Source organism: Phycodurus eques, chromosome 17, assembly GCF_024500275.1.
Source record: "Phycodurus eques isolate BA_2022a chromosome 17, UOR_Pequ_1.1, whole genome shotgun sequence".
Lineage (NCBI taxonomy): Eukaryota > Metazoa > Chordata > Actinopteri > Syngnathiformes > Syngnathidae > Phycodurus > Phycodurus eques.
The window spans coordinates 11,450,020-11,465,971 of record NC_084541.1 but is presented as its reverse complement, the minus strand read 5'-3'; the positions used below and the strand labels follow the sequence as shown (position 1 = coordinate 11,465,971).

At 39.6% G+C, this 15,952-nt stretch overlaps 2 protein-coding genes across 4 annotated transcripts in view; both read left to right on the top strand.

Annotated features, from left to right (window-relative positions):
• The window catches only part of aff4 (AF4/FMR2 family, member 4), a 64,641-nt gene extending 53,051 nt beyond the window's left edge, over nucleotides 1-11,590 (top strand). For all 3 annotated transcript variants that reach the window (XM_061701701.1, XM_061701700.1, XM_061701699.1), the window contains exons 13-21: nucleotides 84-318; nucleotides 516-613; nucleotides 884-947; nucleotides 1,731-1,867; nucleotides 1,949-2,020; nucleotides 4,432-4,525; nucleotides 4,663-4,706; nucleotides 4,810-5,030; nucleotides 6,660-11,590. In XM_061701701.1, the coding sequence (XP_061557685.1) occupies nucleotides 84-318; nucleotides 516-613; nucleotides 884-947; nucleotides 1,731-1,867; nucleotides 1,949-2,020; nucleotides 4,432-4,525; nucleotides 4,663-4,706; nucleotides 4,810-5,030; nucleotides 6,660-6,787 (1,093 nt within the window). In that variant the 3' untranslated portion in view covers nucleotides 6,788-11,590. The remainder of the gene's footprint in view (nucleotides 1-83; nucleotides 319-515; nucleotides 614-883; nucleotides 948-1,730; nucleotides 1,868-1,948; nucleotides 2,021-4,431; nucleotides 4,526-4,662; nucleotides 4,707-4,809; nucleotides 5,031-6,659) is intronic.
• Nucleotides 11,591-12,746: 1,156 nt separating this feature from the next.
• The window catches only part of shroom1 (shroom family member 1), a 38,431-nt gene continuing 35,225 nt past the window's right edge, over nucleotides 12,747-15,952 (top strand). The window contains exon 1 of the mRNA XM_061702920.1: nucleotides 12,747-12,940. The gene's annotated coding sequence lies outside the window, so the exon portion shown is untranslated. The remainder of the gene's footprint in view (nucleotides 12,941-15,952) is intronic.

Genomic DNA, 15,952 nt, shown 5'->3' with positions numbered 1-15,952 from the left:
CTTATACACATTATAGAAACCACCGTATAAAAACTTAGTTAGGTTGCCCAACCCTATCAAAGAGGAATTTTGGATTCCATCAGGTCAAAGAGGTCTTTGGAGAAGAAGGAGGAGCCCGTGCCCTCTCCGTCCATTGTAGGCCTACAGCGGATGCCGAAAGCTGAGCATCCAAGCCGGAAGAGGACGGTCAGCCAGTCCTCCACGTCACTGTCTAGTGGGGCAGGCAGTGGCAAGGAGGGAGGCCACAGCACGAAGAGCACCTCCAACTCCAAACACAGAAAAGGGGAAGACAAGGGACGCAGCACTCGAGATGGCAAGGTTGGTGGAAGTATCATCTGGTGGGAATAGCTACTCACACCATACCTTCAAACGCAATGAGAATAACAAATGAATAAAAAAAATATCCATACAACTTTTCTCCTTCCCACTCGTTCTTCTCCATTTTATCCCTCATTTCAAACATTAGGCCCATCTTCCCTGAAACTTTATCCTCTCTCGCTTACTGCTTTCTGCAGGAGAAGTCCTCCAAGGGATGTGATAACCAGCTGGCTGTGCCACCACTCTCCACTGACTGTTCCAAGTTGCAAAGATCCAAGCTGCCGTTTGAGGACAGGTGAGACGCTTCAGGCGGGATACTACATCATAAAAGGCAATTTATGGATGTGTTTTCACAAGGCTGCGAGATGTCTTTTCAGAAAGGAAAATTATTGTTGTATTAATTCAGTTGATGTTATGCACAGAAACAAGGTTATTATTAATGTTGAAGTAATTTTAAAATGTTAATATCAACGAGATGAGACATTTCGGTCAATTGTTTAGAAAATATTCGACACAGGCAAGACTTGGAATATTAAACATGTTTGTCGGTTCATATTTTTTTCAGGGCCCATTCAGCAGATCATTACTTACAAGAAGCCAAGAAACTTAAACACAATGCTGATGCACTGGTAAGAACTCAACACATCGCATTCTTAATCAGAGATAGGCAAAATATGGGCTGCTGGGCACGTACAGCAGCTCTGTTCTGTAATGCGGCCCTAATCTAGAGTCCTGTAAAAATTTTTGTTCTAAAATTGGTTAATTAAAATGTATTTATTAGGGCTGCACCGAAAAGTCAGTCATCCAAAAATTTTGACCGAAAAAGTGTATTTTCGTTTTTCGGCTGAAGACTTTTGTCACCGAAACAAGACCGCCGAAACTGGATTTTGTGATGACGCAATCAAAAAACGTGGCCAGCGGTGACCCAGCTACTTACGAATTACTGTTGGCTAGCTAACGCTGCTAAACACAATGCGGACTCACTGAGGCGAAAGTTTCTCTAGGTTGGCAGCTCTGTAGTTATAGCCATAAATGCAATTTTACTATTAATTAGCATTATTTCCTTTTTTTTTTCGGCCTCGGTTTCCTCATCTCTGGTTTTCGGCGGAGAATTTAAATTTTCGTGCATCCCTAGTATTTATTTATTATTTATTTACTTTAATAAATGTGGCCCTTGAGCACAGAGGTTTGTCCACCCCTGTTGTAACTTGTTCATGCAAAACAACATCCCAAGTGATTTTCCATTGAGCTCAATAGCCTAATAGCATAATATGTCCATATTGTATTAGGTTAAGGTGATTTTCTCTCCTAGTTTGAGGGAGAAAGACTAGTTGCTCAGACACAATACAAGGAGCAGGTGGCTATGTGTAACTGACTGCACCTGACAATTGTTTTATTTCATGTCTATTTAGCTAGACCGTTTTGAGAAGGCCATTTACTACCTGGACGCCGTGGTATCTTTCATCGAGTGCGGCAACGCCCTCGAGAAGAGCGCCCAGGAAGCCAAGTCTCCTTTTCCCATGTATGCTGAAACGGTGGAGCTTATCAAGTAAGGCGAAAGCAAACATTTTTATATTGACGTAAAACTGTTTATCCTATAAGCTAATACATGTTATGTCTGTACGGTCAGGTACACAATGAAGTTAAAGAGCTACATGGCCCCTGATGCAACTCCAGCAGACAAGCGGGTAGCTGTTCTATGGTTGGTATTCTGACTTAAATACATGTTGCCGCCAAGTTAGCTGCTCTTTCCACTCACAAGCCTCTTTTACACAGTGATCCCAATATTTATCCACATTTACCTTTCACGCAGACTTCAGCGAATTGAAGATATTGCTGCAAGGGTGTGCGCAGCAAACATATCATTAGATGTGTGACACTTCAGCATCTCGTGTGAAGTCTAAAATAATTGCCAGAGAGACAATTGCTTTCAACACAGCAGAAGTATGAAACTTTACTACCCAATTCCAATATTTCAGAATTCCCCATGCCTTCCCAGCAAATTGGCCCATCAAAGGTTTAACATTAGAAATGGTATTTAGTCACGTGTGCCTTTCAGACAGAACTCTACTTATATAGCACTTTTAAAAACCCAAGTTTACAAAGTGCTTTGACAGACAAAAAAGCATACCAAAAAAAGATAATTGTCATGCTCTTATATTCAAAAATAAAATGGTAAAAAATGAGGAACACAGGCAATGCAAGAACCCAACAGACCCAGCTGAGACCAGGAGGGCTGATTATATATATATATATATATATATATATTTTTTTTTTTAAATAGTTAAAGGAAAAAACATTCACACAGCTGTTGCAGCTTCGAACATTGAGATATTTAGATGGATGGCTAATGTCTGCGACGGCTTCCAACATAAACGAGTGTAGGCTTCCCCACTATCAGTATCTGATACTACTACAGAAGCCTGCAAATTTCCGGCACAACCTGAACTCCCCATCCTTCATCGGTACCTTGGACACAGGACAGCAAGCTGTGAAAAAGACGGCTTAAATGGCTGGTGTGAAAAAAACGTCTACACTACCACAAACCACACTACCTCCAGAGGAAATTCCACAGTGGGCTTCATCGCCCCGTTATGTGTCAGGGTAGCGTAAACGGTGCTTAGTGGCTATCACCCATTTAGTTCCACATTTGAGGTACCCTGCCCCAATCGAGTGGTGCCGAAAAGTGCTCGCTATGTTGGTACCATTTGATAGTAGAAACACAAAAACTTGTATTTAATTGTTCTGCTTGGTGGAAACATGATTTGGTTCTTGTCGGCAAGTGTGCGCTGCTAGACTATGGCCATTGAAAGTGGCTCTGGATCTTCACCCAGCCTCGCTGGTCATTTTTAGGGTGGAGAAAGTGCGGTTATTATGTTAATTAGCCCCAGTGTTACTTAATAGTGGGGCTAATTTACATTATAATAACAGAAGTGTAGACGTACACATTTTGCTCAAAGACACATTTTAAAATATAGACACACAACTGAAGATTTACTTACCGTATTTTCACGACCATAAGGTGCACCGTATTAAAAGGCGCAGTCTCAGTTACGGGGTCTATTTCTGTATTTAACACATACATAAGGCGCACCGTATTATTGGGTGCAGGCACGGTAAAACATACGCTAGCTTAAAACATACGGTAGCATGCATGCACCCTAATGCTAGCGTATTTTTAAAAAAAGTTCGGTTGTAATTTTTTGTAGTATTTAACAATGTACTCACGTTATGTTTTTATCAATCCTCATCCACTTATCCATCAAAGTCCTCATCTTCTGTATCCGAAATGAACAGCTGGGCAAGTTCTCCATCAAACATGCCGGGTTCTCTCTCGTCAATGTCGGAGTCAGTCTCGTTGCCGGGGGTCTGTTCAGCAATGATGCCAGCTTTCGCGAAAGCTCGGACAACAGTCAAAGCAGCCTAGGCATCCACAATCCATTCACATATGGTGGCGTAACTCGCCCGACGATAGATGGATAGATGGCGCCGTTTGCTCGAGTTGGTCTTCTAACTCGGGCCACCTTGCCTTGTTTCCGCGGAAACTCAGCTTCCTCTTCTTGACTTGGTGAAACTCGTTTTCCTGCTTCCTCCACTTGCGAACCATGGATTCGTTGATCTTGAATTCTCTCACGGCTGCTCGATTCCCATGTTCCTCCGCATAACTGTTAGCTTTCAGTTTAAACTGTGCTTCGTAAGCGTGTCTCTTCGTAGGTGCCGTTTTCGGGGGTCCTTAGCCAAACCGATGTTGTTTTGCACAATGCACATACCGATGCTATATACCTACTGGGGGCGTGCCTTCAGCCTTTAACATCCGCATGCTGTCCTCAGTCACGTCCGCCTTTCCTCTATATAAGCAGCGTGTCGGCAGGAAATGCTCCCAGTCAGTCAAGCAGAGCGCTCATCAAAGTCACACAACAACATTTACAGATTTTGGAACTCGGTGCACACATAAGGTAATTTCACAGTTGATTAACGGGCAAGGACTCCAGAGACCCAACTTTTTGTATACAAACAATGAAAAACAAAATTTTCCATATTATGTCCCCTTTAAGTGTTCTATTGTGTGTTGTTTTCTTTTTAACACTGAACATTTACCCCCTTTTCTTCCAGCCTACGATGTCAGTCTCTGCTCCACTTGCGGTTATTCAAGCTGAGGAAAGACAGTGCTCTTAAATACTCCAAAACACTTACAGAGCAATTAAAGGTACTGCTCACCACTACAACTTGAACTCTTGTTTCGCTGCCACTTAAAACCCCCAGATGAGCATTTACAGTAAATCCACTGAATGTAAATTCCTGCTTTCTGATTCTGTGTAATGTTGTTCTTCCTCCATTGACCAGAACTCTCTGAGTAACACCCAGGCTCCCTCTCCTGGAATGGGAAAGTAAGTCCACCCAGCCTCTATGTAGTTGCATTCAAGTTAGAAAATATATTTACAGCAGGTACAATTTACCTAAACATTGTTTCTTCTTCTTCCCCATATGTAGCAAGGCAGCGGGAATGCCTTCACCAGTGTCCCCCAAGCTGTCTCCGGGCACGGCAGGCGGTTACTCGTCGGTCAGCAGCAGCAGCAGCAGCACTGGTTCATCTGTGACCATACCTCAGCGCATCCACCAGATGGCTGCCAGCTATGTGCAGGTCACCTCCAACTTCCTGTATGCCACTGAGGTGTGGGACCAGGCGGAGCAGCTGGCCAAGGAGCAGAAAGGTAAGGCATTATAATTTTTTCTTTTTTTTTCTTTTAAATGAGGGCAGTCCTTTTAAAGTGCAGTTTCTCTTTTTCTAGTGCAGTGGTGGTGAGCCTAAAATGAGCAGTGAAATCAAATGTATAAATATTTACTGATCATAAATTCACAATTCATAAAGAACAATATGAATAAATAAAATAAAACAATAGATTAATTCAAAACTATAAGATGTAATTGCAGGGTTTTATGAAGTGTCCTCTGGCACTGCTGTCTATAAAGCTAAGCTATTATTATTATTATTAACACATTTGAATAAATATTTAAAGTTAATATATTTAACAATAACTACTTACCAAAGTGTGGCCGACTGGTTAGAGCGTCTACCTCACAGTTCTGATGACCGGGGTTCAATCCCTGGCCCCGCCTTTGTGGAGTTCTGCGTGGGTTTTCTCCGGCCACTCCGGTTTCCTCCCACATCCCAAAAACATGCATGGTAGGTTAATTGATAACTCTAAATTGCCTGTAGGTATGAATGTGAGTGCGAATGATTGTTTGTTTGTATGTGCCCTGCGATTGGCTGGCAACCAGTTCAGGTGAGAATGCACTCAATCCTCGTATCATATAAGAGTTATAATATTAATAGTGGAGCTTGAAGCAGAGGGCTGTGTACTCTGAACTGAACTTTTTCTACTTATAATAATAATAACTATTTATATTGCACCTTTAAAAACACGTTCACAAAGTGCTTTGACAGACAGTGTAGAACACAGTTCACACCAAATAAATAAAGTGCTTTCTTAGGCCCTAGTCCTGCTGCAATTTCATGTGCTGCTTAGTATCACAGTTCTAAAAGCCAACAAAAGCTCATCTTCTGGCTGTCGAGTCTGAGCCACAGCGAGCAGGACAACATCTGTATCAACTGTCTGAATAATGTTTCTATGATGGCCATTTCTTGCTGCATAGAAAACATTTAAGAACATCAGTGTCCTCATGCACCTTGGAGTCGTGGCTTGCTATCGACCTCCATATCATTATTGATAGCGAGCGGTTTGTGCTCCTGCACAAGTGATCTGAACGGAGCATCTGAGAGCAAGGCAAACAACTCAGTCTTATTGATGTTCACTCCAAGAAGGTTTTGCCATTTAATGGGAATGGGTGCAGCACCTCACACACGTCTCTGAACCCCTGTCCCACGCTTTCCTCTTGTAACAGCTTGCAGAGATTCAGACAGGTCGCGGTCCCACACAAGATGAAGTCTGCACACAATTTCAAATTTTCTGGTCAGATATGTAATGAAGATCACATGGGAGTCATCATGCAAGTTTTTTACCGAACTTCCTTTCAGCATCTACACTAGTGCAGGTAACCTACACTGTGGCAGAGTATGCACTATGAAGGCCGGAAGCAGATCACTGTTCAGTCCCAGTCGCAGATAGAGACCTCCCCTATCATGTCATGTTTGAGAGATAGAAATTTCTGTCTGACTGTTGTTATACTAAGACTGACCTGTGAGAGGCAGCATGGTGCCACATGGCATCCAGACTGCTGGAAAATACAAAGAAGGAAGTAGTAGTTAAAGAAATTACAAGATTGAAGCTAACATTTAGGTTATTTTGCTTCTCATCTTATCTCTCCTTGTTTTTCTTCAGACTTCTTCCAGGAGTTGGACAAAGTGATGGGTCCTCTCATCTTCAACACCAGCAGCATGACCGACCTGGTGCGTTACACCCGGCAGGGCCTGCACTGGCTGCGACTGGACGCCAAGCTTGTTCCCTAGCGAGGACTGTCGCTTTTTACCAGCCCCCACCCCATCCTTTCCCTGCACGCTGCTCGCCCACCCACACACAGCTACACCTCAGCGACACACACGCAGTCCACCTCTGAGCACACACACGCACGTGAGGATGAACTTCTCAAGCATATCTCCAAGTGTGTGTGCGTATCCTTTTTTTTTTTTTTTTTTTTTTTTTTTTTTTTTTATCTGCGCCAGTTTTCCAAACACTCAGCAAATTGAAACCATCCCGGTGAGAAGCAACACGTCACACTCTTCACATATCCGCATCTTTACAGAGATGAAACATGACTTATTTTTTTTTATCTGTTTGGCCCTGAAGTGCTAGGTGATTTATTTATTATTTATTCCCTGCGCTTGTGTTGATAGGCTATTTTTGTCTTTTTAAAGGTTTTAATTTCACCCCCACCAAAGTACCTCCCACGAAACACCAAAGGTGCTTTAAAATTTTCAAATAAAGGTTTTCTCTTTATCGGTTTTTGTGCCTTCGATGTGAGCTACAGGAAAACAGAATTTTCCCCCACCCCCCTTCTCACACCTTAGTTTTTTTGTGGGGGGGGGGGGCAGTTGGGGTCATTTTTCACCCTTTTTAATTTTTTTTTAATTTTATTTTATTATTTTGTTTTTACATTTTGGCAACAATGTTGTGTTTTATGTTTTTAACCACAAAAGGTTTCAAGCTTTGCTTCAAACCGAGCTTCCGTGCATCTGCTTGATTTAAAATTTCTGGAGCACACCTGTTAGATCACAGGGAAGGGCTACTGTGCACATCCGTAAATAATCTTTATAGCATTATAATATTTTGTTTTTTATTTTTGTGATAATCCCAATTTCATGAATTAAGACAGGTGGGTTTATGAATTGCTAATCCAGTTGCGCATACCTCATCCAGATGCATGTAAATGACCTCTAGATGTCACAATTACTTTTTGTTTAGTCTCCCAGTCTTCTTAAAACGGATCAGAGTAGCGATTTAGCGCTGCTTGAAGCCAAGGAAGTCGGTGGTTCTTCCCATCAAATTAGTTTTCCTCTGTAGCCATTGAGAAATATCCTTCAGGAAAGTCACTTCCATACACTGTTGTTTGCCCAGTGTGTATTTTTATGAGTCACCACAGGGACTGTTTTAAGTGGTGTCCATGAATTCAATGCAGTTATTTACATGAGCTTTTATCAAAGGCACACCCTGCTGGGAAACTGATCTGGCATCTGACAAGCGAGTAGAGGCAGATTACCAGTGTTGCATTTATAGCATTATAAAGAGCATTTATTTCAAATATATAGATTTTATTTATATTCATGGGCAGTTTACGCCTTTCAAAACGTTTTAAAACGATTTGACAGGTTTTTAAAATGGAATGCAAAGTATGTGTGATTCTTTTAAATTAAAAGAATCATAATTGAGCTTGTTAATCAAGACCAGAGTAGAAATAAATGTCTGCAAGTAATGTGAGAGGATAGATTCGTATACCGTGTTTCCTCAAATAGTGGCCATCCCCACGAATAGATGCCATGTCCTCAATTAGTCGCTGAGTGCATCAGCCACACAAGACAAATGAAGGCTTCATTCTCAAATGTTTGTTCATAGATGTTCAAGAGTTAACTGCTGAAGTCATTTGACCGCTATCATTAACTAATACAGCAGCTCCTCCCGAAGCAGGCAAACAGTCTCTCTGATGAATGTAAGTGTTAAGACTTAATGCAAAGTATTAAAGATCTGTCTTAAATGACGATTACCAATCCAGGAAACTAACATGATTGCTCCACAATGTTGTGTGTGTCTGTTAAGATACGCAAGAGAGTAACGTATTTGTTATGTTTTAAATTCCAGTTTAACAGGATATGAAATGTAAGATATCGGTAATGTTGCACAAATACACGCCTCCCCCTTAATAGTCCTCCACACTCCCCAAATACACGCCTCCCATTATCTACAGTTGGTTAAATAAACACACTTGCAGAAATACTCTATGATCTGTTGAGATTAGGGACTGGCATAACAATCGATTGATAATTATATTGAAATATATTTAGTGATTAATTTTTTTGATTGCATCCAGCATTTGATTCCAACTAGTTACCTATCTACACAAGTACGTAAAGGCTTTAGCTATGGCCAATTGACCCGTAAAGACACATTACGCATTACGTTCACCTCATACTAATAGCATTTATATTGTTACAGTGAGTTAAAAATTACTTGGCGAATTAAGCAATTATGCAAATGATTAGAAAAATCTCACATCACGCCATCAAACAAAAATTGAAAACCATTTAATAATTCTACCTGTCACTATACATTGCTGGCATAGAAAGATGAACAAAGACATTAATTGTCGTAAATAAATAATAATATGACTAATTAAGTGAAATTTGCTCATTTTGAATTAAACATGATTTCAAATCATTTGGCTATAAATTAACAGTTGATCACTGCGACATTGGCGTCTTTCAACACAAAAATTGCAAATTGCCACATCACTGCCGTAAGAGAAAATTCCAGCATCTATCTGCCAGAAAGCTGGATGGCGTCACTTAAGTGTCTGGTGTCACAATTGCTTTCAACATAAAAGGATGGGAGAAGCGAGTATAAAGTGTTGAACATTACGGAATACACTAAGACACGTGTCTACGTCGAATAAAATATTCTATTTTACTTTCCGCGTCGGCACAATTTATACAGCACAGCGACATGGAAACAAGCAGTGCTAGAAAATGTCTCGGTCAGTCTAAAGAAGTATTATTTCCTTCTAGTTATACTTTCCAGCTCATTATTCAACTTCAGAGTAGCTGCCACACACCGTCAACCTTCACCGGCTCCCTGGCCTGACTGTTTTTTCCCTCTTAACGCTTGAAAAAAAAAAAAAAAAAGATGAATTATTTTTATTTTTCAATCTATGCAGAATTTATTATTATTATTTACAAAAAGGATCAGTGGAGACTTTTTTTTTTTTATTCTTAGGCCTGTGATTTTTTTATAAATTTTTTTTATATATAACGTTAAAAAAAAAAGTGTCCAATGCCTTTTTTGCAAGGTAGTGTACTGGTTTTAGACAGTACATGTTTGTGTGTATATTTTATAACAAAACAAAAGACAAAAAAAAAAGAAAAAGAAGAACAGTTGGTTTGTGCCATTCTGTATGTACCTAAAGCTGGAGGCCACTTTTTCTCATAGGAAAATCCTCTTGAGTTTTTTGTTTTTGTTTTTTGTTTTGTTTTTAATTAAATTACCAAGCCAGCCAATGTGTTCATACACTGGTACACTTTGTAAGTACAAATGTATACATTGAAGCATTGTTTTTAACCCATTTTCTAATTTATTTTTCTGCCCCCCCCCCCCCTTTTTTTTAATTTTTTATTTTATTTTTTTGCTTGTAACATTTGATGAAACAGGATGATGTAAATATATCAGGGGGGGGTGTGATTGTTCATGAGATTTCATTGTAAGTAGTAATTAATATTAATGAATCCAGGGTATATTGGGTTTTTTTCTCAATAGGAAGATGTTAACACTTGCATGTTTTTATTTAAATGTACAAAGTGTATATATGACATTTTTCTCTAAGGGTGAATTTCTACTCCAGAAGGACATTTTTATTGAAATTGAATATCACTGTAAATGTATTTGTGAGATACTTTTATGCACATTCCCCCCTCGCGCTCTCTCTCATCTATCTTTTTGTCTTCAGAACTGTATAGATGACACCCAAGTTCTCTCTCTCTCACACATCTATCTTTTTGTCTTCAGAACTGTACAGAATGACACCCAAGTCTCTTGACACTCCGGGGGTGGGGAACCTTTTTCCAATCAGGGTCGATTTTCACTAAATTTCGGGAGAAAAAGATTATACCTGTCAAAAATCCATCCTTTTTCCGTACCGCTTACCCTCACTATAAGGTCGCGGGCGTGCTGGGGCCTATCGCAGCTGACTCTGGGCGAGAGGCAGGGTACACCCTGAACTGGTCGCCAGCCAATCGCAGGGCACATATAAACAAACAACCATTCTCACCTATGGGCAATGTAGTCTTCAATCAACCTACGACGCATGTTTTGGGGATGTGGGAGGAAACCGGAGTACCTGGCAAAAAACCCACGCAGGCATGGGTGGAGAAAATGCAAACTCCACACATGCGAGGCCAGATTTGAACCCAGGACCTCAGAACTGTGAGGCAGATGTGCTAACCAGTCGTCCACCGTGCCGCCACCTATCAAAACAAATGTTTATTATTCTAAAGTGCATTTTTTGACTTGCACGGCAGTCCGGGTTAAATAGGAGGCTCCCCACCTCTGCTCCAGTCTTTTTCGTGATCATGTATTCACCGCCATGTTATCATTTTGCCTCCTGTATTTTGTCCTGTCATTGCCCATCCTACATGGGATGAGAATGTAAAGTCTTGTCACGCCGAGAGTATTTCCTACTTTTTATGAGCAATTGGTCACACGAGTCTTTTTAAAATAAATAAATAAATAAATTTTAAAAAAAAGTATTTCTCAACAGCTGTAGCAGTTTATACAGTCTCTTGTATACTTTTAAAAAGCCTCAACGAGCAGCCTACACTATGTACCATAGTCTAAATTGGCTTAGTTTTTAAGATGAAATAGATGCTATTATATGATGGATGCAATACGATTCAAAGGTACTCTTGGAGTTTGAGCTTCAAACTTTAGGTCATGTAATTCAAAGAGCATTCTTGTGAAGTGAGTATTAATTGTGTGACTAATGAGAGTCTGTCCTGAATATTCTTTGTATTTTTGTCGTATTGAGAATAAAATATATATGAATATGTTTATGACTGGGTTGTGTTGGCTTTATTTTAATGTTTACCCATAGAAATATTAGTGCAAACTGGTTCCATTAGCGGTCTTTACATTGTTAAACTTAGTAAAGACAAAAAATACAAGAATAAAACTAATGCACTGATTTCTCAGATAAATTATTTTGAAAGGTTAAATACTCCAAGACTACATTGTAATTATGTATCCTCCATTATATTTTTATGGATTTATATTTTTTTATTGTAATGTTTTTTTTTTTTTTTTAGATATTTTCTTCATTTTGAAACTGAAGTGAAAATACACATTACAAATATCACATGACATTTTCTGCCTCTAAAAAAATAATTAAAATTAAAAAATACACAAAAGTGAAATTATTGCATTTTTCATTTTTTTTCGTGTGTGGGGGGAGTAATAGTACCACTAGTGGTACGCCGTCTCCATCTAGTGGTATGTAATAAAATCACTGCCTAAATCCAGTTCAGTTGCGTAACATAAATTCAATACATTTGCATTTAATCTTTTTAAATACTTATTTAGTTAAACATTTTATTTAACTTATCTGAAATGCATTTAATTTAATCATTAAGTGTTTTATTTACTTTTTAAATATATATTTTCCTGTATTTAAGTGCAGTGCTAACGTTCACAGCTGTGCAAAATGTTACAGAGGCTTGAGTGGCCTCATGAAGAAACAAAAAGGCATATGTGAAGTCGTTTACTTGGCTTTGCACTGCACAGGGCCTCTGAGGAATGATTAGCTGGCGCTTTTCAATCCACATCGCACTGCCTTGATAGAATTAACTCATTAGAAGAATACATGGATATATTTTAGCAAATTGTATTATATGCTCTGTTAGGGGGGGGGGGTGCAATTTTTTTGTATTTAAACAAAATGAAACGCAAGATTTTTTTATTTGTGGATATGTCTAATCGAATGTGTTATGCCATCAGTGCTTATAGGCTTTGTTTGTTGTGGGTTTTGAGAGGGTCAACATATCGGCGTCATTAACTTCTGTTCCAAAACTCACCAGCAGAGAGGAGAAAGTCCACGTTTCGCTGTGCCGCTCATTGACCAATGGTAGGACGTCTTCTTCCCCAAAGCCCTCCTCTTGCTGCTTCTGATTGGCCAGCGACGCGCTCCATTACTCTTCATCCGCTTGTCCCTCTCCTGCAGGGAACACGATAACGCCGAAGGGAAAGGGGAAAGCTTATTATTATCAACTTGTTAGCAGCGAGGCACGTTATCGTCAGAGAAAAGGCATTTTTATTGTCTTCTATCTTATTTTTATTAAGAAACGCCCTCGACGGAGGACGAGGGAGTCCGAGGCGAAAACGGCGAAAAAGTGAGCACGGAGCAGCAGGTACGTGAAGGGGTCGCAGGTGCTTTTGCCGTCCTCAGTTTCGGTTGTCAACCTGTCAAGCTGTCGTCGCCTTTGTCCTCCCTCGCTGGGACTGTTGTAGAAAATATGAGTTTACATATAACACTTGAGTTGTATTTGCTCAAGTGATGTTTGGTTTTGGGAGGTTAGATGAGACGAGATGAGCCAACTGTTCCCTGAATGCATCACTTTTACATTCTTGCCCACCTTATTTTGACGTTTGGATTTAATGTGCTTGCTAAAACACGTTTACGTCAATTAACCTTTTTAATTAATCGATGAACAATTAATAGAAATGCAAAATTGTTATTAATCTCTGAATTATTATTTTCTCCCAGTTTCGGGTCATGGAGTTTTTGAACGAACTGACTGATTTTTGTTACGACCTTTTTGGTTTTATAATTTTAATAACCACATTGATTTGTTATGTACTCCAAAAAAAAAAAAAAAAAGTACACATTGGTGATTCAGTGACTTCTCTCTGGTGTGGTACCATCATAGGTCATTTGAACTACTTTAAAAAGAAAAGAAAATCTCTCCGACTTTGATTGTTTCTAGTCATAATTCTTCAAAACAGCTTTAGGTCTCCTGATACCAAGCTTTTAAAAAGCGCTTTAAATTTCCAGTAAAAAGAAACACATTTTGCTTTACTGATAATAAAAAAAGTGCTTCCTCATAGAAAAAATGTCCCTTTTGTATGTCAGCATGATACTTGAAATATTTTAAATGTTCAACAAGTTATTGTGATAACATGAGTCGCCAAACTGGATGGATGCAAGTGTAACACCGCACTCCCTCCAGCCCCCTAGCCTCCCCTCTCCCCTTTTTTTTTTATTTATTTTTTTAATCAGGGAGAGTTGTACAGGTGAGGGGCAATGCAACATATCTTGGAAGCACATACCTTGGGGTCAAAAGTTTCCAACCTGTTGAGAAATCACTGCTTTTTCAACATGTAAATGGTAATGTTCAGCTGATTGCCTTTCTTTGTGGGAATTTAAGTCGCAAGTGGCTTTATTGAAAAGTAATGGCCAGAGGGTTTGGAAAATATGCTAACTTTAGAGACTAAATGGCTAACTCGGCAACACTGACTCTGCTTTTGTAAACTAGGTCCTCTCTGTTTGCTGCCATGTTGTTGTGAAAGTCAGCGGTGACGTGCTTTGATTTATGGAAAGAAAAAAACAGTTACAGGGCATAGATGTAGTTGAGTTGCGCCACAGAACATATTAAGGGACAGAAAGTGTAACTGACTCATGCTTCGGCCACACTGAGAAAACAAATATCATGCTCAGCTTCAGTATGTCAAACTTCTTAACTTATTTGAGCGTGAAAATCAGTGCAGCATTAAAAAAAAAGTAACAACAAATACCGTTTGTTTTTGATAGCATAATAATTCCGACTGATCAAACTGTTAGTGTTACACTGTCTTTTTCTTAAAAAGAAAATAAGCTTGCTGTTGCACTTTCCTAAAAAAGAAAATGTTTAATGTTATAGTTTATCAAATTTAGAATTTTGTTTAATAAAGAATCTTTCACGTATTGGAGAATTTACTGCTATCAGTTTGCAGTTTTATGTAGTTCATTTTAAACGGCACTAAATCTTGACCAACAGACAAGCAGTTTTACGTTCCCTTACTGTACCGAGTGCAATCTGAACCGTGACCAAGCAGTGTACCGAACCGTAATTTTTGCAATGTGGTTTCACAATTATAAACTGTAACTTTCAAGTTTGTCACCCTTGATTGAGATGAACTGAAATGGTCCCCAATATGAAAAAGGTTCTCCATCCCTGCCTAATTAGTCTTTTGGGTTACATAGGTATTGATTTTATCTTTAGGGAAAATTTACCCCCTATTTCTGACAATACATAGTACTTCTTGTTGTTTGCCAGCATTGTGCATTCCTTTAACCTCTTCTCCTTGTTTGGATGGATCCATGGGCCTGAATTATGCACTGGGGAGGCCTTTCAACCTAATGACGGTGGACTATGTTTTATTAAAAGCTGGAACAAAAGGCACAGCGGGCCGTAAATGCCTCAGGAAAGCGGAGACTGGTGTTTTGTCCCGGGCCTGAAACACAAGGGCTCATGCGACGCCTTGTCCGTTACGGTGGGAGTGGGGATGAGCACACTGGACCTCTCTGTTAGGCCCTCGCTGCGGGACACTAACTCCGAACACTGACCTGGTCTGACCTGTGCTCTGCACTGGTCCACTCAAGAAGAAAACTTGAATGGAGGTGATACGTCTGCAAACTGGAGTTAAAGACAATGTACAATGAACTGTTGGGTAGAAATATAGAAAAATGTCAAGAACATAAGCCTGGATTTACACTGCATGGTTCAAACCCACAATTCAGATTGCCCCCCCCCCCCTCTCAAGTGGCACAATTTGGAGCTGAGTCTTGGAAGCGTAAATTTTAAACAAATAACCATGGAATCATATATCTTCAGATCAGAATTAGGCCTCTTCCAAATGTGGATAAAAAATACATATCAGATATCTGCCAATGGGAGTACAGTAATAAATACTCTGATCCCAAAACACTTTAATATAATTTCAAATTCTTATTACAACATTACCCTTCAAAATAAATGGCATGCAGATGACTTGAATTAGAAAAATGTAGCATAAGTGCGCGTGTACATGAACATGGGGCGAAGACTCTCTGTAACTTCCACTAACAAACCAGGCTAAACTTTACTCCACCCAAACATACATAGCTTGTCCCACAGTTGGGATGTATCACTCCAACATGCTTCCTCATTAGACAGGCTTTTTCAGCAAATAGCTGGGGATAATTTCCCCAAAAAAAATTCATGAATAGTGATTCGGGGTTACTGTCTTATTGTTTACTTCCATGTTGTCATTGCCTAGTCTTGACACTTGTAGTTACTTGCGTGTAATAAAAAAAAAAAAAGATGAAATGGAGAACACATGGTTAGCAAGCTTATTTATTATAGTCTACCGCCGCTAGTTAAAATGTATTTTAATGTCCCCAC